A 26,770-nucleotide genomic window follows, 5' to 3' on the forward strand; every position below is an offset into this window, starting at 1 on the left:
GTTAAAGAAACAGTGATGCCGACGTAGCCTGTTTGCTTTCACCTCACTTTCATGGGGATTGTGAAGCGCACAGACGTCGGCTTCAGTTAACTAACCGCAGTTTGGAATCCATAATTGGTGTCCGTGGGGCAAATCCAAAGCAGAGGCGTGTCAATCCCAAACGCCTCTACTGTTCTCTGGTCCCTGAATTTCTGACTCTGCATTTGTTGTATAAGCTACAGAAGCTGCCGCATAATGATTCATGCATGTGCATTCTTCGTTGTACTTGGAGCAAGTTTATCTCCATGCAGCCGCTCTTCAGGACTTCAGGTGTGGTCAGAACTAGTCCATGCATCTTCAGTGTTTCATCTTTACAGTGTCAGTCTACAAACGTCAGCTCCTCTTGCTCTCTCTAACGTTACTCGGTGAACAAATAGTAGGAGCAGTAGCAGGTTTCAAATGAAAGGCGAAGGAACAGCGAAAAAACTTACTAGCTCTGTTCCTTGGGTTCTTTTGAGAACGTCCAAGCAACTTTACATTGGAGTTAGCTGAGGAGTTGTCATTTCACCCATGCTACTCCTAGGATACTCCTAGTCAGTTTAGTTAACCAACCTCCTGAATGATTGACATAGCACCGTTTCAGGTGCAAGATTCACAAGGAAACAGAACAGCTCGTGCCTTTGCTCATATTCTCTGTACATACAAAGTTCTCAGATGAAGAAGTTGAGGAGATTGGAAGTCTCCAGTTTAACCGTGTCATACATTACAAAATTGCTCTGATGAGCACCACCAGAGCTGTTCCCTCAGATCCTCACATTCTCCTCTATCATACATGCATCAAAGCATCCAAGCTCAGCTCTCAACTTATTCAGCGCCATCAAGTCTGAGCAGTGCTTTTAATACATCTCCTTACTCGTACTGATTCTAAAATCAATTAACATATATATATAGACTCGCTTGATTAATAAGGAACTGTAAGTAAACTAGCTACTAGCGATTAACCCATTTTCATGTTGCAACTCCTCCGATCCCTTCACATGACCGTGCAAGAATTGGCGCTCTCGTCGTTGAACATGTCGCCGTAGCCGTCCCGCGGCGGCGAGAAGGCGCTCCTCTGCGGCGGCGGCGCGCTGTAGTAGTAGTCTTCCGACGAAGAAGCCGGCTGGTACTGGTACTGGTAGCTGTACGGCGCCGGCTGCGGAGGACTGTAGTAGTACGGCTCGGGCTCGTACGCCGGCGACCGGTTGTAGTTGTTGTAGTAGGACGGCGTGTAGTGCTCGTCGATGTAACCCTGCGACGGCCCCGGCCTCGCCATCGGCATCGGCGCCGGGGCCGGCGCTGGTGCCGGGGCGTAGTAGGACGCGCTCACGCTCGGCCGCACCTGGTTATAGCTCATGACTGCCGGCGGCGGCACCGGCATGCGGTTCACGTAGCCCGGGACGCCTCGGTCGTACTCTACAGTCACTCTGGCGTCCACCGGCTGCCTCTCCATCTCCGGCTGCTGCATCGCTTTCGCTTTCCCCTTCGCCTCGCTGGGTCCATGCTGCGCCGGTGCCGCCGCGGTGTCATCGACGGCGTCGTCGGCGCTGGCATTTTCTTTGCTGTCCGGAGCCGGATTCGGGGCCTCGCTGGTGCTCTGCTTGGGTTCCGGAGGGTTGCTCGGCTCTGCCGCGGCGGCGGCGGCCGTGTCGGCGCCGCGCTTCTCGGCAGGTTCGCTGGGTTTGCTCGTCTCGTCAGGCTGGTTGTTCTTGGGCTCCTGCGTTTGGCTCAAAGCTGCTGCTGGTGGTGGTGGCGGCTGCTCCGGCCATAGCTCCGCCTGCTTGCCGGACTTGCGCAGCTTGGCGACGAGCATGTAGGGGTCGAGCTTCGTCGAGACCGTCGCCACGACCTTGTTGCTCCGGGCATCGATTTCGCATCGGTACACGCCTAACATCAAAACAGCACAAATTCAGTATGGTCAGCATGCATGGACCATCTTCACCGATCAAATTGTGCTAGACTTTCATCGATTTTTTTTTCCAATTTTGGTATAGTACAAAGATAAAGAGGCAATTGCTCGCAAACAAAGGCAACTACTAACATGTACTAGTGCTCAGTGTTCAGTGTTGCAATCGAAGACGCAAATTTTGCAGCATCAGGACTTGTGTAAGCAAAGCAAGGCCTTTGACAATGCGAAGCTACGTGCTGGTGAACTGAAAGACCTGTCGTATATCAAATCATATCATGCAATTCGGGGGCGAAATTAAACAAGAGCGTACCACTGATGTTCTGGAGCACTTTCTTCACCTTCTTCTTGCATCCTTGGCAGTGAATGGCCACCCTCAGCACCACATCCTGAAACAGGGCACACACAAACGGATTGAGAACAAGAATCAAACAAAATCAGTGACTGGAACAGGAATCAAACTGAAGAACAGAAATCGCTCTGGAATCCAGGCCCAGGGAGACAAATTAAAGAGAGAAGAGAGAATATTGGTACCTGGCACTCTATAGCCTCTGAGGCCATGAGAGCGAGGTGAGGAAGGTGCTTGCAGGAGGACAGGAGGGGAAAGTGTGTCCGTGGAGTCGTGAACTGTGGGGGAAGTGCGGAGGGCGATCTTTATACCCGCACTAGTTTAGTCACAACAAGTGAAAGGAATCGAAGTAACCGCCATACAGAGAAGGAATAGTGCTGAATTGAAAATCTTTGGAGAGCTGATCAGCTAGGGGAGGGAGGGAGGGGGTGGCTTTACAAATGGGCGCAGCGCAGAGCGCACCACGCCCTTAGAGGCTTTGGAAGGAGGTAAAGATGGATGTGAGCCTGTGACAGTGAAAGCAAGCGTATGGAGGTGGTGATCGATGGTTCAGTGCTAGTCCTAGTCGTCTTCTTCTTCCTTTCAGAGCTCATCATGAGCTGTACTACAATACTGTGCATGCAGCAGCTGAGATTTTCATTTTGGTGATGCATGATGGCAATTAAAGCGGCTTTTTGCAGGGAGGGAGGGAGGGAGAATTACACTTGAACATCTCTTTTGCTAATTGTTGCTATCTTGCTGAGCTGAGCTACCTTTAGTAGAGAGATTTTCCTGCTGTGCCGTTCCTCTTCTTCTTCTTCTTCTTCTTCCTTCTCTTTTGTTTTTCTTAAGACCAAGCAGAGGTCATTGGGCAACCTTTTAGGTATGTCATATGTGCAGCATGTGGACAGACAGACAGATTCATCTGATCTTTCTTGTAATTTGGATGCTTATGTGGAGTTTAGTTGTGATGATATCTGTAGAGCAAGATTAGTAGATATGTGTGCCCATATATATAGATACGTACTCAGAAAGATTTCCCCGCAGGAACAAATGAAAAGGGTAATGTTCAGAGTTCAGAGTTTCAGAGAAAGACAAGTTCACATGCAATTTTCGTGGTATGCAGTGCAGCGGTCTTAGTTTGGCATCATCATATAAACCGCTAACCATATTCTATGTTATCCCTCTTGTCGACGCATGCTCTTGCCTTCAAACATTACAACCAAAAGAGAAAGGAAAACAAAAATATGTGTCCCTGTCTCTTATACGCTTTTAACACCTTTTTCTCATATTGCTGCACGTAGTCAGAGTTTCACTTGTGAATGAAACAAGCAAATTAAAAGCGAAGGCAACAACAACTCGCTGAAGGAGACGGCACTGAAATACTGAATTACGACGACGACGACGAAGAAAAAGAAGCGCAGATCAAACTGAATATGTGTCAGGAATTCAGGATACGACTGCCCCTCCCATGGCTAGCTGCTTGTTGCCGAGTGAGATTCGTTGCCCTCCCATGGAGTGTTACGGCGTCGCGGGCAACCCAATGCATGCATGCAACCGCGGGTTAGTGGTGACCAGCCGCCAGCTTCGTCACGCCACGCCACCAGTCGCCGCCGCCAAACACCAGATCGACGTCACAGTGCTCAGGTAAAGTGGCAGTGGTTGAAAGCGAGCGGAAACGTCAGTGTTTTCTGTGCGTTACGATAGTAGTGGTGAAAGAAAATCCAATTCAAATATCTCAACGTAAAAGGAAAATCGTTTCACTTTGAAAAGAAAGACTCCAGCTAGCTATATGAGATCAAACTTCTTCCATCACTCTATCTACGATATTCATTGCACCATGATTGAAGGCCTACGCATCTTCTTTCAGGTATTTCTTATTGGTTCCTTTGCCTTCCCGGCCGTGCAGAGGAAGGGTTTGTTTTGCTGCTGCATGCCTCGTCACAAAGCGCTCGTGTTGTGTTGTGTCACGCTTTTTTCAGTTGTGCATGGAGAAGAAAGCATCGATTCCACATTCCAGGAGAAGAAGCCTTTTTTGACAACGCCTGTTAGTTGTCCATGCCTGGGGCTGGGGCTCTTAGTTATATTTATATATAGATACGTCTAGCTTTGTTTGTGAGCCATCATTAAGCGCAAATTGCAGGTGCTTGCTTTGGCCGGCCACATTATATTTGCAAAAGCTGAATTCTGGAGTGATCTAGAATTGGTATTTTTGTGTTTTTGCAGGAACGTGGAAGGAGACCTCGAATATGGCTGGCTGTGTTTGGTTATATATATAGATGCTTATTATTTGGTCGGCAAACTTAATTGCCGTTAGGCGATCACGCACTAGTTAGTTCTGGATTAATATCATTATGTGTATCGCAATTGTTTTGGAGATTGAGATAATATGCGGATTTTACATACTGAATGTCTGAATGTGCTGAATGAGGCAGTAGACCTGTCTTCCGGTGGCAGGATATCATCACTCCGACCGTGCAGAACAAGAAGATGCATGTAAACGCATTGATCAGCAATGAAGCAGGAAGGCGTCGACGAGAGAGATATAAAGCACGCCGCATTATTGCAACGTCAAGAGATGGTGATTGGTGACTCCCAGAACGTGCTTTCCTTTCCTGTTCATGAAAAGCATAGCTAGACTATCTGCTAAAGACATGGAAAGGAAAAGGAGGCTCTTGACCCTCACTCACACTGTCCAACGCCGTCGAAATTGAACAGGCAATTGGCTAGTTCATTCAGTTATACTTTCTGTTTCTGCTGCAGCTGCTCCATGCATGGAAGAAGCACGCTGGCTGCCTGGCTGCACACAGGTTGGCTTGTTTAGTTTAACTATTGTTGGTTGTGAACACAAACAACAAAGTGCGTGCCATATCAGAGAAAGCACTTTCCCAAACAAAAATCTGAATCTCACCGATCCACCAGCATGAACATGAACATGCTGATACATATCTATTTTGTCTCTGAATGGTACATACATACGGTCCCTGTTGCTGTCACGAGTCACGACTCACGAACAGGGTGATACTTCCAAGAAAGATTGCCGGCCGGATGCCCGGATCGATCAATCATCCCTGCCATTCCGTTCGTTAGTATATATGACCGTCGCTGTCGCGGTCGCCGGCGCCGAGTCTCTCTTCCTCCTCTCGCGTTCCTCCCCATGTCCCATCCTGTCAGCCGTCACCACCACGAGCGCAAAAGCTCCCGAGCATTAGCTGTTAAAGACGGACGGAGACTCGGAGAGGTACAGCGACGGCACGGCTGACTGCTGCACGCCGGGCAGTGTGTGTGGGGACGCGCGATGGTGGAATGAAAAAGCGACCGGCCGGGGAGTCGATCGACCAAGAGCAAGTCAGCAAGATCCATCGAGCGAAGCCGGCGGGGACGGATCGAAAATTCGGAATGGGACGGCCGGCCCCGGCCTTTTGGTTGGTTCGTCGTCAGCGAGAGGTTTTTGTCTAGCTCGATCGGACACGGTGGAGGAGGGAGTGAGGAATATGCATGGTGGCCGTTTGGATCGCCATGACGTGGACGTGTGCCGCGCCACGCGTTGAGCTGGGACGGACGGACGGACGCGTAACAGCTGGCGACGGAAAGGCGGCAGCGAGCAGTGGGAGGGAGGCGATAAGGACAGAGACAGACAGGGATGGATGGAAATGAAGGAGGAAGGCGGCAGCTAGCAAGCAGTGTGGGATGGGATCGGAGCAGAAGAAGATTCAGACGCAAGGAACGCACGCACACGTTGCAAGCATGGCGGGCAACGACAGGCAGATCGAGGAGAAGAGCACAGCGAGCGGTGAGCATTTGCCGTTTGGCAGCAGCAAAGAAAGCCACGGACGATAGCTGCCGCTCAAGAAAATAAAGGCAGGTTTCCCTCGGTCTTTCTTTTTCTCCCACTCATATCACGTAGCTATGCAATTCCTATCTATGCCAAACCAAGGTACCTATCATTATTTCTTTCGGTAAGATCCATATTCCTCAATGAAACCACACTATGAAATCTCTCACAGATTGTTCAGACCTTATACTTTTATAAATTTAAATTTTGAACCATCATATACATTATTCTACATTGGATTTGTAGTTACCTTTTTGCCCTAAAACATAGTTGGACTCATCAGAATGATGCTCATGTATATTGGAGGTTGGAACCACTATTGCCTTAAGAAACCTTGGCCGATCTTGTCATTTTCCAACATCCGTCCAAGGTTCTAGGATTCGGCCCGAAATGACCGAATTTCAGTGGAATTCACCCACTTCGGTGAGATCCGAAACAACATCGTACCGGTCAAATAATTCAGTTAAATTTGAATTTTTAGTCGGGTCTAGAGTTCAAACATTCCTACAAGTTATTATTTCAGTATAGAAAGTGCAAACTTACCAAGCTATGACTTATTTGTCTCATCTTCATGCCTCTTAATCAAAGTTTGGCCAAAATTCAGTCAAATATTAGCTAAATCTGAAATTTTTGACCGGTCAAAATGAGCAAATCCCGGTCCAAATTACAGAAATTTCCGAGATTCACCCATTTCGGTCAAGACCTCAAACCTTCAAAGAGATTATCGAACCCAAACGTTGTCGGGATGCCTCGCAGCCGCCACCCATTTCAAGCAGATGCAGTGCGCGGGATGGGGCGCGGCGAGGGATGGCTGCGGTGGGGCAGGCCGCGCGATGGGCGGGCTGCACGACGAGGGTGTTGGATCCACGCGGAACGGGTGCACGATGGGTGAGGCGAGCGACGAGAGGGAGCAACTGTCGCGGGGTGGCACGCGTTGCAGGCAGAAACGAGCAGGAGCAGTATGGACGAAAGCAGCGAGGCGAAGTTCCAGCTGAAAAAACAAGCTGAAAAGTACGGATTAAAGACAAACGAACAGGGCCATTATGGAAGGTGAGGAAGAAGTGGCATGATGACTTACTTTGATGATTTTTATATGGGCGCACAGACAATGGTGTCCGACTTGGATGACTCTTCTATGTGGGTGTAACCCGTCCGACCGTCCCGTACACGTTCGATGTGGTTTCCTCATTTTCTTTATTCACATGGCAAATATAGTTATTGAATTACACTACTATATCTTTTCATATTCATACCCGTGCTGCTGTATTTGTGTCTTTATTTATTCTCATGTATCTTTTGATATAGATCCAAACATTATTACAATATTATATTTGTAGGAATATGGTAGTTTTTAACCCTAAGAGCGAGTGAAAGAGGTGATTTCTTTAATTTAATTAGTAACACGGTAACTTTTTTTTGAGCGGAAACACGGTAACATATAAAAATTCAAATCACTCGGCAGCATTATTAGTTGGTTAGGCTCGGTAGCACAAGCCTGCTGACCGACGATTGGACTTTGGCGCGCATTATTAGTAGTTTAGCCCATGCATGAATCCGAACCCAGACCAGTCCGGTCCGTTGATTGGCCCAGCAGGCCTATAATCGGTTTGGCCCAAGTGCAGAACGACGGGGCGTGGGGCGAATTTATAAGCAGTACCGTTTGTTATTAGCGCCACATTGTCTGCTAAATCGTACGCTCTGCAGCTAATAAACAATTTGAAATCACACAAGATTCATATAGGCTGGCGTACGATATGTGCGCCTGGCTTTTTTTTTTCTTTTTCCCGGATTTTTTAAGCATGGTGATTTTTTTTGTTTTCTCTTTTTCAGAGATTTTTCAAGCATACTGATATTTCATTTAACACATATTAAAATAGGAAAATACATGCTCTTAAAAGTAGCTTTTCTCTTTTTTCAGGATTTTTCAAGCATAGTGATTTTTTTTTTCTCCTTTTTAGAAATTTTCAAGCATAGTGATTTTTCATTTAACTCGAACATATATTAAATAGGAAAATACATGATCTTAAAAATAGAGCGGACACAGCATACTGATTTTTTATTTAACTTGGATATCTACACCTATAATATTAAAGAGACAAAAATTCTGTCGCAAAATCTTTCGTCCAGCCTAAGACATCCACTTGGTTATCGCTTCTTTTTTCCGTTTCCATGTCCGAGTTATTTTTTTCTCCATGGATCTTTTTCCTTTTTTTCGACTACAGTTTTCCACGTCCTACCTTTTGTCGTTTGGTTTTCATGCTTTTTTTTGTTTTCGTATGATTATCCGACCTTAGAGCATTCCGGGACTTATATCGTTCGTAATTTATAACAATAAAGATTTTGGTGAAAAAAAATATCCTCCAATAGCCTTTTTAAATGAATCCTAAAAAATATACATCTTCTATTACGGATTTCTAGCTAGCTAAAGATGAAGAGTGAGGTAGGCTTTCTAGAGTGCGTATAAGATATAGAAAAGTTGTTGGAGGGTACAAAGATATATAGAGAGCGACTTTTACTATAACTACTCTCCACATGATGGAGATTAAATTTTAGCTAGAAAGACTCTTGAGAGGCTCTTAGGTTTTTTTTTTGTGTCCATTTTTTCTGTCATTCTTTCCCATGCCCGTTTTGGGCTTTTTTTCTTTTTTCAAAATATCTCCTTTTTATATATCTATATCATCTATACCACTATATTTTTATAACTACCTCCATCCAAAAGAAATGTAATTCTACGTAGTTCTAAGTCAGTCAATCTTAAGTGTAACTAAATTTCTATAAAAGACTCTAATTGATGTCAAATAGGTATTGTTAAATATATCTTGCAATATATCAGAGTTATAACTGTTGGTACTATCTTTTATAAATTTGATTCAACTTAAAATAGTTTGATTAAGGACAATTTAAAGCATGCACGAGTTTTCTAATGCTCTGACTACTGCTGCTGCAGTACAGCTACAGCATACCTAAGTTTGGTAAAAAGCCCTCTATCTAAAATCTCTAAACGACCGGACGGTCGAGCAGAGAGAGGTAGCAGCCGGGGTAGGAGTAGGACGCGCAGAAATTATTGTGTGCAAGAATGATGCCAGCCAGAGCGGTTGTGTCGTGGCCGGGCCATTGGTGGATGAGCGAGCGAGTGCAACCAGAGGCGGAGGCGGAGGCGGAGGCGAACGTACCCAACCCAGCGACAGCAAGTCAGCAATCTCACTCACGATCACGTCCCCACGGGCCTAGCTCTAGCTGTATCCTGTCCCTGACTCCCTGTGCACATCCATGACTGAGTGGTCGCTATTGATCAGTAAAAACAGAGACGGAGTATCTCAGCTACAGTGACTACCGGCTTTGCATTGGTTGGTCCTCTCTCCGGCAGTCTCCATCCATCGACGGCGCGGTGGTGGCATATATAGCCAGAAAATTCTTACCAGCCCAAGCGATTCGATCTCGTTGTATAAAAATATCTATCCAAAAAAAATTATGATGTTTCTGTTTGATATGTAAAAGAAATTTTTTCTTTATACTTCGCCGCTGACGACGATGAGTTGGTTGGACGCCAGGGGTGGCTCTGCCACTGATCGACGGCATGGCCATGGCCATGGCTGGCCGCCGCAGCCAGAAGAGGATCGGTTACTAGCTACTAGCAAAGAGTTCTGTACTCGCTCTGCACTTGATTACTATTCAAGTGGTAGCTGGCTCTGCACTTGATTATTTCAAGTGTTAGCTGGCGAAGAGGATTGTGGTTACTAGCAAGAGTATTGTGCTCGCTCTTCAAGTGTTAGCTGGCTAGTGATCAGGCTTCTGACACTTGGTTTTGGATCAGTACGTCATCACCTAATTAATTTTAAAGTCTGTTGCTGTAATCCGATTCATCGATCCTAAAACTCTGCAATAGAAACTAACCGATTAATTGGTTCTTGGATCACAGCTCATGAGATCGACTGAGAATACAAGCAGATCGACCCAGCAACAAGTGAAAACATGCATAAGGCCACAAGCATGCAAACTCATCAGTAAATCAGCTCTTTTGGACCCAAGGGCAACCAAATCGAGCAATGGCTACGAACAAGTAACTCCCTATGCACAGCACGCGAACGCCACGTACATTACACAAACCGATCGATGGATGAGCAAGTAGATAGACGCAACAAATTAGGGTACAAACAAAGGCTAGCTAGCTAGCTATACGATGAACTGCAGTGATGCAGCAGGCAGGCAGGAATTAATAACGAAGAAGGCGATCGAGAGAGGAGAGGTAGCAGCAGCCAGAGTACGACTAGGCGTCGATGACGCGGAAAGGCGTCGCGGTTCTTGATGACGATGTCGTACATGTGGACGGAGCCGAAGTGGGCGAAGTCCTTGGGCAGCGAGATGAGGTCCACGGAGGTGCGCTTGTGGTACTGCAGCAGGCCGCCGCCGCAGCCGTTGTTGTCGGCGTAGTAGCGCTCCCAGCCGAGCGCCGCCAGCTTGCCCTCCAGCGAGGCGTAGGACGTGACCACCTCCCCGGACGGCGTGTGCAGCAGCGCCTTGCGCTTGCCCGACGCCGCCGCGGCGTTCCCCGACGTCGGGTTCTCCACCAGCCTCACCACGCCGTTCCGGAACACCCACACGCCCGACATGCCTGCCTGCTTCCTTAGCTGCCTTGTTGCTGCTGGTGGTGGGTGGCTGCCGCGCGCCGCTTGTTTTGCTTTGCTTTTCCTCCCTCTCCGATGTCCGATCCCTGGCGATGGAGTCGATCGGAGTCTTTTAGGTTGGGGACGACGATGTCCGGTCCGGATGTGCGGGGGAGGGTGGTGGGCGAGGGGGCTATAAATAGGCGTCCGGCGCGCGCTGGCGCAGCCGTGTGTGACGATACCGACCGATGGAATGCGCGCGCGTCGGCGTCTCTCTGTTGCTGTGGACGGAGAGGGATTGCTGGGGACGGGACGATGTGTTGTGAGCGCCAGCCGTACTTGCACGCTACTACACGCAGCGCGTCGTCGTCCAGCCGTGCCGTGCCGGGATCCGGCGATCGAGAACGGACGGCCTGCGAGGCTTGAGAGCTCTGGCCTCTCGGTTTGTTGCCATCCGAATGGAACAAGCATGCAAGCAGGGAATAATCATCCATGTCAATGCCTAGCCGCGGCTACTATGGCCATGGCTAAGGGGATGTTTGATCCTATGACTAAAATTTAAGGAGGTGTCAGTGATGATGTTGTATGGGGTATTTAGATATCAATAAAAAACAAATTATAGAATCTGTCGGCACTCAACTAGATAAATTTATTAAGCCTAATTAATCTATCATTAGCGCATGTTTACTGTAGTACTACATTATTAAATCATTAACTAATTAGGTTTAAAAGATTCATCTCGTAAATTAGTCGTAAAATATATAATTAGTTTTATAATTAATCTATATTTAATACTCTATATATGTGTTAAATATTCGTTGGACATCGATACTAAAGTTTAGGAGCAGAAAACAATATGGATCGGAATGTCCCGTCCAACCCGCCTCTACATAGACATGCGTCATGATGCCATGCATGCACGGTGCAGAGAAACAGTGGTGTCCATGGAATCCAATCCTCGATCCACGAAAACCACCACCCCCATCCCCAGCACCTAGCTAGAGAAGATAGGCTTAAGTGCTAGCTGGCAGGAATGCATATGGAAGCATCGATTCGCGGACGGTACGTGCATTGGGTGCGTCAAGGGTGACACCAAATGGATTGGGGATACGAGTTGTCTTGAGTGAGTCGTCTTCCTTCTCGTCTCTGTCTCCGTCTACTACAGTTACATGCATCCATCCATGCATCCATCATAGGGCCTGTTTAGTTCACCCCAAATTCCAAACTTTGGCACTATACAAAAAGAAGATTCTTCGTCACATCAAATTTATGGTACATGCATGGAGTACTAAATGTTGACGAAATCAAAAACTAATTGCACAGTTTGATTGTACTTTACGAAACGAACGTTTTGAACCTAATTAGTCAACGATTGGACAATTATTACCAAATAAAAACAAAACGCTACAGTGCACTCTATGTTGCTGCAGTAACTTGGGCGGCGCCAATTCTAGGGAACTAAACGAGGCCATATATGCTTTCTGCTTGTTAGCTACCTTTACCCGTGAACGATACTTCTTGACACATACTCTCCTATCTATCCTATTACTATATGTATACACGGACTAATAATCGATATGCTCTTCAGCCCTAAATAAACGGGTTTGCAGTGAGAAGGAATATCGCGGATGGATCACCAAACCCTATAGGCATAGGCTATAGCTGGCTCTAGTCTAGTGTTGTTTAGTTCCAACCCAAAAAATTTACACTGTCACGTCAAATGTTAGGACACATGAAGTATTAAATATAGACTTAAAAAATAATTAATTACACATATTATGACTAATTTGCGAGACGAATCTTTTAAATCTAATTAGTGCATGATTTAACAATAAAGTGCTACAGTAACACATGCGCTAATAATGGATTAATTATAGTTAATAAATTTATTTCATGATTTACTGACGGATTATGTATTTTTTTTATTAGTATCACCCAGAAACTTTACACAAAAAAAAGACTAAGAAAAGGCCTGAGAATATGGGTGATCCCGTTGTGTGGCCTGCGTCGCGTACGTGCGCTACAGAATACTATGCGGCAGCCTTTTTCCGCCTGCCACCTCACCTCATCACGGGCCTGCTGCCCTGGCAGTTGTTGCCCAGCCGCCCCAGCGTTAACGCCTTTCTTTTCTTCCCACTTGACCAGCTAGGGTACGAGTACGAGATCGAGCGTCGGCCCGGCCAGCAGGGCACGCGTGCAAGCACAGAGCGAGTATAGGCAAACACAGTTGCCACAGTGCCTGTCCGCTCCGATCCGCGCGCGCTAAAGAAAGAAATTGGCGTACAGGCACGGACATGATGGGGATGTCGTGTTGGTAAGCCCGTATCTCTAGAAGAGCAAAACTTTTCTCTATATCTGACAGTGGCGTAGCTAGGATTTTACTCTCGGGTGGTGATTTTTTTTAAATTTTAACACTTTTTTAAAATTAATTTTAAATTTTCGGTTTTTTTTTAAAAAAAAACTAACACTTTTGGCCGCGTTTATTGCCCTAGGCACGGCCAAATGCCTGTACTGTGCCATACATGATGGCGCGACAGCGAGCTGACGTGGCGATGACCGGAATCACGACAGGTGACGTGGCAGGGCTCTGTCGCGCCACCGATCTTGGCGCGGCAGTGCCGCGCCCTGATCTATGGCGCGGCAGAGCCGAATAAAACCCCCGCCGCGGCCCGCGTCCGCCAGTGCCCAAGTAGCCACCGTTGCCCGAGCAGCGCAGCAAGGCCGCCTGGCCGCCGCGCCTACGTCCGCCCGCGCCAGCCAGCCCGCCGCCGAGCACGGCATGGCCGCCGGCCGCCCGGTGCGACCGCAGCGCCCGCACGCCTCCCTCTCCGGCCACGCACGGCGGCTGCCCGCCGAGGCCTGCGCCCGCGTCTCCCAGCCCGGTCTAGCACGCTGCAGCGAGGTGCTCTCCTAATATAGTTAGTATAGTTAATAAAGTTTATAAAATTATTAAAGTATAGTTAGTATAGTTAGTTAGTTTAGTTAGTACAGTTATTGAGTCTAGTTATACATTGGATTTAGTCTAATTAGTTATTGTAGTTAGCCTTGTATAGATGTTAATATTAGATTAGTTAGTATAGTTATAGTTAGAATAGGCATTAATATTACTACCTATAGTTATAGTTAGACGATTTCGACGACTTGATGAAGTTTGTTGAAATGCTTTTGTAGATAGATTGTTGTGTTAGAGTTTTATACAGAGGAAGTGTTAGGAGAGAAGATGGTATGTTTGAGGATATGAAAGAAGAATTAGAATAGTTTGATGAACCTCCTAGCTTCAACGACCTCTATGTCCATTTGAATATAAAGTTTGGCGGTGATTTCACACTGAAGGGAAGGTTTCATACTGGAAAGACTAGGGCACACTATGTTCTCATGCCCTTGCGCGACCCTGCTCACTGGTCCTGCTACACTAGGGTTCTCTAAGGTTCCAATGTACCCATGGTTGAGGTGATGGTAGAGAATGGGTACAGGATGCATGGTGTTCAAAACAGCCCGTCCATTGATGGTTTTAGAGGCAATGAACAAGGATTAGGTGTCAAAGGGGAAGCAACACAGGATAACATAGATTTAGACGGTCGGTTGACGCAGGAGCAGTTTCATTCAACTGCAGTAGGCTATATAAGCAATGACTTCAATGTGAATGAGTTCGAACAGAAAGAGAAGGAGCTGGCGGAGGAGGACAGGATCGATGATGTAGTTAGCAGTGATTCAGACGATTGTGATGATGACCAAGGAGGTACAGATGCTATGCCAACACCGGTTGATGCCATGCCAGTACCGGTTCATACTATGCCATTACTAGTACCAACTGAGGTTTTGCATGGTGTCCAGGATCAGGGTAGACTAGTCATAAATTTAGCTGCAGATGATACCCCTAGTGATTCATGGGCCAGAATTAGCGAAGCGCAGGCAGTATGTTGCACCACCACCTTACACTAGCGACTGAGCTTGAGCAACTAAGATCCAAGAACTTACCTTTCAGGGGCGTTTCGAACTATAGGAATATCAGTATGACAGATATGGCAGTTTGTGACACCGGTCTCCAGATGTGTAGGAATTTATTGTATGACCATGAGAAAGAAACCCTTAGGAAGAGGATGATATTCAACACAATATCAGAGATAAAACTCTTCCTTTAGGACTATGCTGTGTACCACCATAGGCTGTACATCATCACTCATTTGGACCAGGAGTTGAGGTACCACGTGATATGCAAAAATGGTTGTATGTGGAGGTTAAATACACGAAAGAGACAGAGTGAAGGCAAGTGGAGGATAACTAAAGTTGTCGAACCCCACACTTGCCTAGACAATAGGGGGAAGGGAAAATCATCGCAACTCACTACACGTTACCTTGCCCATTGTATATTGGGGCTCGTTGATGACAATAACGACATCTCGGTGTCTTCTTTACAATAGTCCATATCTGGATTTGTTAAGTACGATGTGACATACAGAAAGGCTTGGCATGCTAAGTAAATTGCTCTGGTGATTCGATGGGGTAGTTGGGAGGAAGCGTACAACAGGATGCCCCATATCTTATGTGCAATGTATTACTACAACTTTGGCTTGAAATGGTTTGTGGACACTGGAGGGATGTGTTTTTGGGACCCATTGAGGCATGTCCTCTATCGTGTGTTTCTGGTCTTTCACGCAAACAGAACATGCATTCCAATTTTGTCGGCTAGTCGTACTTGTTGATGGCACTTTCCTGATAGGAAAGTATAGGGGCACATTGATGATGGGCTGTCAGTTAGTTGATCATGAGGACCTAGATAGTACCCATGGCTTTTGCTTTGGCAAAGAGAGAGAATAATGAATCAGTGGTCATGGTTCATGCGGCTTCTACGTGTGCAAGTGCTTAACCCAACTCGCACTATATGTTTGATCTTGAACCGTCATGTAGGGCTTCTTAATGCTACAGCTGAGCATATAGATGGGTTCCCGCCTCTAGTACATAGATGGTGCATGAGACACTTTGCCGCTAATTTCTGGTAGCATCAGCGGAAGCTGGAGGTATGTGACAAGGTAAAGGCTCTATGTTGTGTACGTACAGAGCACCAGTTCAAGGAGATAAAGTGAGAACTAGACAAGATGATAAATGTAGCGAGAAAGGCCTGGTTAGAGGTGCAGATAGAACAGAAGGCTCAGTGGGCATTAGCATATGATGAGGAGGGTTTAGGTATGACATCATGACCACTAAGTCCTTAGAGTCCTTCAATCGTGTATTCATCGGAGTTCGATCGTTGCCTATGTCTAGAATTGTTGAGTTCTCCTTTCATAAGTGCAATGAATATTTTATGAAGAGGTGGGAACTTGTGTAGAGGAATATAGCCGAGCAGGGGCATTTTGGAAAGGCTAGAGCTGAATATTGGAAGGACGTCGAGGAATTGACCAAGCAGCACACCACCGAGCCGTATGGACCCCGTCGCCATATCTTTAGTGTACGGAACAAGGATAGCACAAGCTTGGGCGGTAAATGTTATAGTGGACGAAACTACCGAGTTGATCTTGAAAAGGTAGAGTGCAGTTGCAATATCCCTCAGATCATGCATGCCCCTTGCTCTCATATGATCACGACCTGTAGGGTTCATGGGTACAACTATGAGGATCCACCATATATGTCACCCTTCTATCTTCCGTTCGAACACTGTTACTATTTGGGAGATGAGCCTCGAGCCATACCTTGATCCGACACAGTGACCACCTTATAATGGCTATGACTATGTGTCGCATCTCGATCTAATAAAGGTAGGGAAGGATAGGAGAAAGAAGAAGCGATTCAAGAGGGACATAGACGCTATGAGAGGGAACGACGAAGACATGTACAGTGGGGGGATCTTCAACGAGACCCATGGCAGGAATCTTTGCTCTGTTTGCAAACAATCTGGTCACAAGGCTAGCAGGCATAGAAGACGAGGGCAGCAGGTTTGTATTGCATAACAAGTAGTTTAAATTTTGCAATCCTACATAATGTTAATCTGAATATTGTTAATTTGAATACTCTAACCCTTTGTTTATCAATTTATAAAAGGATGGCCCCTACCACGCCGCACCAGTTGTACCCCCTTCTTGAGGTGGAGTACGATGACCCCCTTCTTCCACCGGACGATGAGGTTTCCAAGAGGCGTTTGAGGGATCCTTACATTCTTAGGACTTAGTTTATTACGTCGAACTTATGTCGAACGAATATTATCGTCGAAAACTTGCAGACTCATAAACCAATAAAAATGTTATGTGGCAACTTGTCGGCCATTTATTTGCTTCATATTGGTTTTAACTTGCGCACGGTGAAGGCATCACTTGAAGTTTATTACAGCACCGACAACAACTCAATTGAGTCTAGCCGTTGTCTAGCCACGTCACTACCGCATCATGGTATATGGCGCGGCACTGACGCGCTATGGACTATGGCACGACAAAGCCTAGGCTATGGCGCGACTGAACCAATGGGCTACAGCGCTGTATTCGAGATAATTTAACACGATTACGTTCATTTTAGAAATTCTCAACGCATGATACAAATAGATGTGATCACTTAAGATCGATCATGGGTAATCCGAGTACATAATACATGGGTACAATACATCAATAGTTCAAATGGAATATAAGACAACACAATAGAATTTCTACTACATAGCTACATTGATCATTAATAAAGCATGGAACTAACAGACGGCCAATCAAAAACCCTTAGTCAGAAACATACTGAGTAAGAAACTCGTCGTCCGAGTACCAATCCTCAACTAGAACCCTGTTGTTGTGGCTAGGCTCGCCTGTATTGCCATGATCTACCTTTCACTTGTAGTAAGCGGCCTCCGCCTATGGCCTCTACGGCCTGAGTGAAGAACGTGTCGTCATCCTCCTCCGCCTGCAAGCCTGCCTCTGCTAGAGCGATGAGCTCGCTCAGTTTGGTAGTGTCGTCCTCAGCCTCGTCTGCCTGCAAGTTCACCTCTGCTAGAGCGATGAGCTTACTCAGTCTAACAGTGTCATCTTCAGCCTCCTCCACCTTCAAGTCCACCTCTACTAGAGCGATGAGCTTGCTGAGTCTGGTAGTGTCGTCCTCATCCTCGTCCCCCTCATCAAACAACATAATCGGTGATTCAACGGTGCGACCAACTCGCTTTCTATGCTCATCTAACTTCTTTTCCTCGTACCTTGCATGAGCCACCTCTGCAGCATGTTCCTTGCTACATCTAATCCCTTCATGTATAAAATGCAATCAATTAGCAACGTGATTATATTACATTTAAAATCAGACAACCAAAAAGGCTTTCGAGCACTCACTGACACATAATGCAACAACATGCTCGTTCAAGACCTGTATCTGTACTCTTGTCTCCTCCCTTGCCTCCTTTCTTGCCCTTTCCTCCTCTAACGTCATTCATCTCTTCAATCCCCATTTGTCAAGCCCAACGTCGATCGAGTTATAAATATCGTGTTGTCTAGCAAACTCACACATCTTGTCTTTGTGATGCTTAACGAAAAGGTTAACGTAATCAGGTCCATATCCTCTCTTTCGTACAATTACTTGCTTCCCCTTCAGTTTATCGAAGAACTTAGCTTGACCATCATAACATTCCCACCTGCATTTCCTAGTGCTCTGTTCAAACGAAAAATTATATCATATATGTCTTAGCAAAAGAAACAAAATACGATTTCATGGTTACCATAAAAATAACCAACCTCATCAGAGTCAATCATATGGCCATAATATTGGCCTATTCCAAGCTCCGAAGGGACTAGACCGTAGTTGGATTTGACACCACATTCGCACTTGACTGGCGGTGCTTTGTAAATTAATCTTTCTTTCTTCTTTTGCTTTGCTTTTGGAGGTTCTTCGAGCTATTTGTTCTTAGGACCATAAAACCACTGAAAGCTCTAGTTTGGTTTTGGTGAATTGATGAAACCCTAAGTGCTAACCTAGTTCATCAAGTGATCATGAGATAGGTAGCACACTTCAAGTAGAGAAGCAAATGAAGATCATAACATGACAATGGTGATAGCATGGAGATGATCAAGGGCTTAAACTTGAAGAGAAGAAAGAGAAAAACAAAAAGCTCAAGGCAAAGGTATAAATCATAGGAGCTATTTTGTTTTGGTGATCAAGACACTTAAAGAGTGTGATCACATTTAGGTTTGATAGCCGTACTATTAAGAGGGGTGAAACTCGTATCTGAATGCGGTTATCAAAGTGTCACTAGATGCTCTAACTCATTGCATATGCATTTAGGATCTAGTGGAGTGCTAACACCCTTGATAACATTTGTGAAAATATGCTAACACATGTGCACAAGGTGTTTGCAGGGTTGAGATGGGTTTGGGTCCCTCTCTCCCTCCCGCCGAGCTTGCGAGGTGGGATTCGGCGCTTTTGGAAAAATGAAATGTCTATTTTCTATTACGCCGGATGTAAAATTCTTGGTGATTGGCACATTGGAGCAAGGGTGAAGAAGTTAGAGTTGAAATGGAGTTGATCGAATTGATGCTGGCGTCGGTCTACTGACCGGACGCTGGGTCACTCAGCGACCGAACGCTGAAAGGCTGCGTCCGGTCGAGCTGTCAGACGGCACAGTAGGCTAGGGTTGAGCACCGGACGCTAGCTGCGTCCGGTCAAGGTGGACCGGACGCGTCCGGTCGGAAAAACATGCCTCGGGGAGCTTACTGGAAACGATCGGACGCTGGGGCTTCAGCGTCCGGTCAGTTTTGACCGGAGCGTCCGATCAGCGTCATAACCGTTGGAATCTGACGAACAACGTTTGAAGGCGATGACACGTGGCGTCCATCGGGCGACCGGACGCTGAGGGCCAGCGTCCGGTCAGTATGACCAGAGCGTCCGGTCAGAGCGCGTTTTGCCCAGTGAAGGGGTATAACGGCTCTATTTGATTGGGGCTCTATTTATAGCCCCATGGCCGGCTGTGGCTCACATCTTTGGCCATTTTCATTGACATAGCAACCTTGTGAGCTAAGCCAAAGCCCTCCCACTTATCTACATCATTGATTCATCATCATAGTGAGATTAGGAGTGATCCAAGTGCATTGCTTGAGTGATTGCATCTAGAGGCACTTAGTGATCGTGTTTCGCTGCGGGTTTCGCTTGTTACTCTTGGTGGTTGCCACCACCTAGACGGCTTGGAGTAGCGAGGATCGTCGAGCGGAGGTGGTGATTGTCTCCGGCTCCGATCGTGGTGATTGTGAGGGGTTCTTGACCTTTCCCCGGTGGAGCGCCAAAAGGTACTCTAGTGGATTGCTCATGGCTTGTGTGATCCTCATCTTGTGTTGGTTGTACGGCACCCTATTGAGGGTTTGGCGTGTGAAGCCAATTAGCGCGTGAACCTCCAAGTGAGTGAATCGCCACAACGAGGACTAGCTTGCCGGCAAGCAAGTGAACCTCGGTAAAAATCATTGTCTTCATCATTGATTCCAAGGTGATTGGTCATCATTGTTATTCATCTTCGTGATTGATTGGTTCATTCATCTACACAGCGGTATAACCCTCTTGATCACTCTCTTTACTTTACCGCAAACTAGTTGACAAGCTCTTTAGTGTAGCTAGTAGTGAGAGCTTGTATGCTTGGTTGGTGTGGCTCTTTAGTTAGCCTTTGAGAGCACACTAACATAGAGTAGTATCATTGCTCTTGTGTGAATTGACACTATCTAAACTAGAATTGTGGTAGGTGGCTTGCATTTTGAGTAGGCTAGCGCAACACTCGCTTCGCCTCTTAATTGTCTAACCATTTGGTTAAGTGTTGTTGTAGAAATTTTTATTAGGCTATTCACCCCCCTCTAGCCATTAGAACCTTTCAACCACTCCTTAAAACAACACTTCGCCATTGAATACACCTAAATGACGTGACATTAGTACATAACACATATAGCTTAATATTTCAACACATACACTTTGCACTTACTTCATGCTTGTTTAGACACACAAACTCTAACGTATTATTAGGGTTTATCACGGTTCGGTCTCCGCAATGGCACAGAGGTGGTTCATCGAGTAGTCTAACTGTGGCTAAGTGCTTCTCCTTAACCATCATTGGAGGGGGGTTAGGGGGAGGTGGAACACACCGCTCGAAGTGCTCTCGTGGATATCGTCCTCTCCACCAATCGTTGAAAAGGAGGTACCTAGGGTTAAACTTGTCTGCACCATCGACCCACTGAAAGAAAAAACACCTCTCATGAGTCTACACAACAAAAATTCAACAAAATTAGTAACCTAGTAATACAAATAAAGAAGAAAAATATACGGACATAATTATTTACATTAAAACGACTGTACGTATAGAAGCAACGAACTGCTGTGTCCAGATGTCTCGATTGAAATACGTCGCCCAGACGACCACAGTCACAATTAGAGACAGGAAGTTCAGTGGGGACGGGGGCATCTTTGCTAGACTCGTCGGGGTACAATTCTCTAGGACGACCCCGTTTTCGCCATAACTGCTCCCAAAACATGTCTTCCATCTAATAAAACGGTTTAAATTAAACATCAATCAAAACAACACAAATTAATGTAAAATATAATCATTTGCAATGCAACTAAAATAATATAACCAACACTTATAGCAACAAAAATATACATGGTAAACATACTTCTAACTAAATAATTAACCTTAATATTGACAAAATCAAACTAATATCTTCCTTTAAACCGCAGCCCATAGTTTTCAAACATAATTTTTCTCCTAACCTTAACTCTCATTCATAATATCCTATCCACCATTCAAACAAAAATAAAATGTGTGTCATTACCTTGAACGAGAACGAGGAGAGAGGGAGGCGACCGGGGAATGGAAGGGAGGGGAGGGAGGCGGCAACGGAGGGCCAGGCAGGGGTGGGCTGTCGGCCTTCGTGGCGCGACGGCCGGCGTGCTCGGCGGAGGGCTGGCGCGGGCGGACGCGGGCATGGCGGCCAGGCGGCCTTGCTGCTGGGGCAGCGGGACGGATCAGGTGGCTGGGGTTTTATTCGGCTCTGCCGCGCCAAGATCGGTGGCGCGACAGAGCCCAGCCACATCACCGGTCGTGATTCCGGTCGTCACCACGTCAGCCCGCTGCCGCGTCACCATGCATGGCGTGGCACATGCATTTGGCCGCGCCAGGGCAATAGGTGCGGCAAAAAGTGTTAGTTTTAAAAAACGACAGTATTAGATTTAAAATTAGTTTTAAAAAAGTGTTAAAATTAAAAAAATCCGGGTGGTCCATTGCAAAATAGTTTTTTTAACCGCTATAATGTATCATCAATAGGCAAGTATTTATTATATGTTGCTTTTTAGGCCCTTGAAACAATTCGACCTTCTTTTTTATGCATGTTTTTGAAAAGGAACTGTAATATATCTCCACTCCTCTTTAATTATATTCAACAAATCTACAAGTGAGTTGTGCAAGGCTTTAATTTACCATTCCAATGACGCACTAAAATGTTTAAACTAAAGTTAAATAGAAAATCTAAAGAGATGAGAACAAGAAATAAGGGAAACACAAATACATAGGGTAACTGGTCACAGATCGATGCATACCCTATGCCTACGACCTTAATGCTGCTGCAGCACTGCTCGTCTCTGCTGCTGCCGTGACGACTAAGAGCAAGTATAGTAGCATGCTATAAGCCGACTAAATGCTGAGGTGGAGGAGAGAGGAGAGGAGAGAAGATGAGAAGCGGGCTGTACAGCCGGTTTGGATACAAGAACCAAGAAAGTTTGTGAGAGAAACAAGTGGACTATATATTAACTGTAAAGAGCTAACTACTATATGAGTGGGCTGAAAGAAGGTTGCAAGTAATCTTACAGCCAACAAACCGACTGTATTATTAGCCTTGCTCTAAGACGAAGGGTGACGTGGACGTTGTGAACTTAGTTCGTTGGGACTCGTGCAGTTAAACGTCTTGACTATTAGGCGGCCAGCAAGACGAACACTCGCATACATCACCTATCTAGTGAGTCCCGAAGCTGCATCTGCTAAAATTAGTATTGGGTAGTAGTCTTTGGCCAAAATTAAAAGATGGTCCATGGACCACATGGACCCCTATCTAGCTCTGCCACCGATATCTTATATCTCTAAATCCATATTCTACGTCTAATACTCACCCCGTTCCAAAAATAAGGCCCTGTTTAGATCCCAAAATTTTCAACCCAAAGTGTCATATCGAATCTTACAACACATGCAGTACTAAATGTAGACGAAAAACAAAACTAATTGTATAGTTAGATGAGAAATCGCGAGACGAAACTTTTGAACCTAATTAGTCCATAATTAGATACTAATTACCAAATACAAATGAAAAGTGCTACAGTGGCCCAACAGTACCCAAATCCAAAAAAATTTGGGAACTAAACGCGCCCTAAGTGTTACTTTGATATCTGTGCTGCTCAAACTTTTTTAAATTTAACTAGGTTTGTAGAAAATATTAGCAATTTTTATATCTCTAAATAAATTTATTACGAAAATAGATTTAGGTCTTGTTTAGTTTCTCCCCTAAAGTTTACTTCATATCCCATCGAATATTTGGACACATACATGGAGTATTAAATATAGACTAAAAATAGCTAATTACAAAGTTTGCAACTAATTTGTTAAGCGAATCTTTTAAGCTTAATTAGTCTATGATTTGACAAAGTGGTGCTACAGTACACACATGCTCTAATGATGGGTTAATTAGGCTTAATAAATTCGTCTCGCAGATAACTGATGGATTCTATAATTTGTTTTTTTATTAGTATCCGAATACCCCACACGACAAACCCATATGACACTCGATATGACACCCAAAACTTTACACCCTTAATTTAAATAAGGCCTTAATAAACTAACTAGTTATAAATTATAAATATTAATATTTTATTGTATATATTTTGTCAAAGTTAATAGCATTTCACTACTCGAGAAGCGAGAACAACACTTGTTTTAGGACCCAGGGAAGTAATAAAGATCAGAAATTTATTTCTCTCATCTCTCACTCTCTCACCTCCCGTTCGTCCCTCAATCATCTTTGCCCCTTGCTATACGGTCCCTCACTCTCACTCTTTGGGCTTGTTTGGTAGCGATTCTCACTCAGCTTCTAAAGTTGTTTCTCAACGACGCCACAGCCAAACGGGTGAGCGAGACGTATAGATGTCCAACAGCACGACCCGATAGGGGTCGGGCCGACAAGGCACTGACGTGCCCTGTGGGCCGTGCCGCCATGGGCTTCGTGCCTGGTCGATGGCCCAGGCATGGCCTGCTGGGCCATTTTTCGTGCCCGGCCGACCCGAGAAGCATGGCTAATCCAGCGTGCCGGGCCGGTCCAAGGCCCACTACACCGACAGAGAGAGAGAGGGGGGAGGCCAGTGCAGCCAGGCTGCCGTCATTGCTTTGGAAGGCCATGGACGACGTGACCTTTCCATCTGCGGAGGATGAGCAATGAGGAGGCCGGATCCACGAAGGATGAGCGATGAGGAGGCCAGGATCCGCGAAGAACAAGGTTGGATCCACGCAGAGGAGGCATATGGAGGAGCAGCAGCGCGTGGCGGTGAGGAGGAGGTGGCCACCGTCGGTGGAGGTGGGTGGGACTTCGGTGAGCCGCGGGGAAGTAGGAGCTCGAGGCAGTCGGCGGTCGGCAGGGTGGATCTCGAGCACACCTGCGCTCGCTCCCAAGGCGCGGCCTCGTGGAGGGACGGGAGGAGAGGAGCCCGAGGTAGGTCGCGGATGGCTATCGTGGCGTTCTATAGTTTGTGCGCGAGGAGGAGGCGGGTAGCTGTAGGGCAGAGATGCAGGTGAACAGCGGGGAAGGAGAAGGCCACGTCCACGCCGCGCATGTACGAAGTCATGTTGCGTTCGTGCGTGTGCGGTCTACGGTGCAGGGAATGGGAGGTGGCGGCAGGGAGGGGGAGGGGAAGGCCAGAAGGGAGTTAGGGTTCAGCCGAGGGTGGAAGCGTGCCAGCGTGGGGCTGCGGCTGCGCGGGCCGCGGGGCCATATGAGGTGGGGGGAGGTGGGGACACTGGGTCGGCCGTGCCGGGCCGCGAGGAGGGGAGGAGGAGTGAGGAGGGGGGTGGGGGAGGCCGGGCCACTGCCGGGCCGACCGATGCAGGGCGGGCCGTGCCGGGCCAGCCCACGGGCCTGAGCAGCGGCCCAGGCACGGCCTGCTCCCTCGGGCCAGGCCAGCCCGAGCCCGCACGTCACCGGGCCAGACCGTGCTTGTGTCGGGCTAAAAAACGGGCTTCGTGTCGTGTCGTCGTGCCTCGGGCTACATGGACAGGTATAGGGAGACGCCACTTCGTGCGTCAAGAGGCGAGAAACCCCCAAAAAACAGCTTTTCCCAGCTCCATCCTTGGTGCTTGCGGGTCCAGGCGAAAATACCCCTCCTCCAAGTGCAGTGAACAAACAACATGAGCACAGCAGACCGAGCCTAGCTCGAGTGGCGAGTAACTAGGTGCTGGTGCTTGCCGACCGGAGCTCGATCCCCCGGGGAGCTGAATTTCCTGTCTCGCACCCACGGGGTTTTTCCCCGTTAAATAAATTTGCAGGTATTGTGTATCTCCAGTCTCATGCGTGGATGTGCCACAATGGTAAGTGTGACGTGCCTGTCACGTGCGAAGCCTGGTGGACTTCGGATATCTCTCAACCACGTGCAGCCTCTTCGTGTAGGTATAGGCACTAGCGTGCACACTAGTGTGGGTGTGTGTGAGTTTGTGTGTGTGTGGTTGTGTGAGTTGGTGTGTACGTTCAGATACTACAACTTGTACTCGAAGAGGTGAGGCATAAAAAAAAACATGAGCACAAGCAGGGGGTGTCGTCAAAGCTGGAGCATCGCCGTTGGACCGTGGCGGAGGAGCGGCGTCGAACCATGGTGGACCATTGCCATCAAGGCCATCGGTACTCCGGGGGCTACGAGGTCGTCGGGGCATAGGAGTCGTGAAGCCACCGAGGTGGAGGAAGCTTTGGGTGCAGTAGTCGTCGAGGCGGAGGAAGCCCCTTTTCTCTCTCCTCCTCTCCAACAACTAGAAGCTGGTGAAGCCATTATTTTTTTTTTTGGTTAATCGACTTTAACTTCTTGGTACTGTAGCAATAAAGCCAGAAGCTCCAAAGAGGCCCTAAGGTATTCTATATTGCTCAAACTTAGCCATACTGGACTACCTTTTAAACTTTATCCTGCCCAAAATGAATCACGTAGTTTGTAGCCAAAATTAATGATATATACATGCATGTCCTTTAAAACTATGTTTTACTTGAAAATTAAGCTAAGTTAACAAACTAACTAACTAATTAGTGAGAAACAAAGTCAGGCTTTTTTGCTAGACTTCTTATTTGGTTCTAATTTTTTTATACATTTTACTCCCTCCATCCACAAAAGAATATAATTATCGTTTTTCAAGAAGTTAAGCAGTTTGAACTTTCACTAAATTTGTATAAAAATGTACTAACATTCATGATACAAAATAAGTATCATTGAATTCATTATAGGATATATTTTCATAATAAATTTATTTGAAGATATAAACATTAATATTATTTACTATAAAATTTGTTAAACTTGAATTAGTTTGACCGACATGAATGTCATAGTTGCATTTTTTCTTGGGCGGAGGGGGTATTTAATTTAGAACAAAAGAAGTCAACCATAAATAGTGTGTGTACTGTTTCCATAAAAGGAGGGAGGCATTTCTCTTTCTTTCCTAGCTTCCACATCCCAGAGCGGTGGTACATGCATATGTGGCCCTACGCTCCCCACCCATGCAAATCGCGATCGATCGAATTGTGTGGCACGCACACGCGCGCCGTGACGTTATACGCCCGCGCACGGCCAGGCCTCATCGATTCATGCATGCCGCGCACGTACAGCACGCTACGCTCTGCCGTGTGGCAGTGTCAGTGTGCACCCAACCACCCCGGCCCCGATCTCGACGACTGGGACGAAGACAGCGCGCCCGCCGGCGTCGGCGTCAAGGACGGAGCTGGAGAGAGCGTGTGTCAGCGGCCAGCCCGGCCGGTGGATTGCGATCGATTGACGACGACCGCGACCGCGACCGCGTATGCTAGAGCGAGCATTGATGGCACGCTGTGCTGCGCGCGGATGATAGATGGCGATCTCGGCCGCGCGGGCCA

At 46.7% G+C, this 26,770-nt stretch overlaps 1 protein-coding gene and 1 pseudogene across 2 annotated transcripts; both read right to left on the reverse strand.

Annotated features, from left to right (window-relative positions):
* Positions 1–602: 602 nt before the first annotated feature.
* On the reverse strand, positions 603–2,698 carry LOC136453981 (heavy metal-associated isoprenylated plant protein 35-like). 2 transcript variants are annotated; one of them, XM_066454534.1, is made up of 3 exons: positions 2,459–2,698; positions 2,238–2,313; positions 603–1,905 (listed from the first exon to the last, which is right to left on the reverse strand). In XM_066454534.1, the coding sequence occupies exons 1-3, from the start codon at positions 2,483–2,485 to the stop codon at positions 1,013–1,015; spliced, it is 996 nt and encodes a 331-aa protein (XP_066310631.1). In that variant the 5' UTR covers positions 2,486–2,698; the 3' UTR covers positions 603–1,012. The 2 variants fall into 2 exon arrangements, with proteins under 2 accessions (XP_066310631.1, XP_066310632.1); XM_066454535.1 differs by lacking the exons at positions 2,238–2,313; positions 2,459–2,698 and adding an exon at positions 2,060–2,231.
* Positions 2,699–9,950: 7,252 nt separating this feature from the next.
* On the reverse strand, positions 9,951–10,837 carry LOC136453982 (flowering-promoting factor 1-like protein 2; annotated as a pseudogene).
* Between the last annotated feature and the right edge of the window lie 15,933 nt (positions 10,838–26,770).

This window comes from Miscanthus floridulus, chromosome 5, assembly GCF_019320115.1.
Source record: "Miscanthus floridulus cultivar M001 chromosome 5, ASM1932011v1, whole genome shotgun sequence".
In the NCBI taxonomy this organism is placed as follows: domain Eukaryota; kingdom Viridiplantae; phylum Streptophyta; class Magnoliopsida; order Poales; family Poaceae; genus Miscanthus; species Miscanthus floridulus.

Excerpts from the sequence above, each read along its gene's own strand:
- LOC136453981 (XM_066454534.1), bottom strand. The coding sequence starts at position 2,485 with ATGGCCTCAGAGGCTATAGAGTGCCAG. Across the intron at positions 2,314-2,458 it reads CAGAGGCTATAGAGTGCCAG|GATGTGGTGCTGAGGGTGGC; the intron begins GTACCAATATTC and ends GCCCTGTTTCAG. Across the intron at positions 1,906-2,237 it reads AGTGCTCCAGAACATCAGTG|GCGTGTACCGATGCGAAATC; the intron begins GTACGCTCTTGT and ends TTTTGATGTTAG.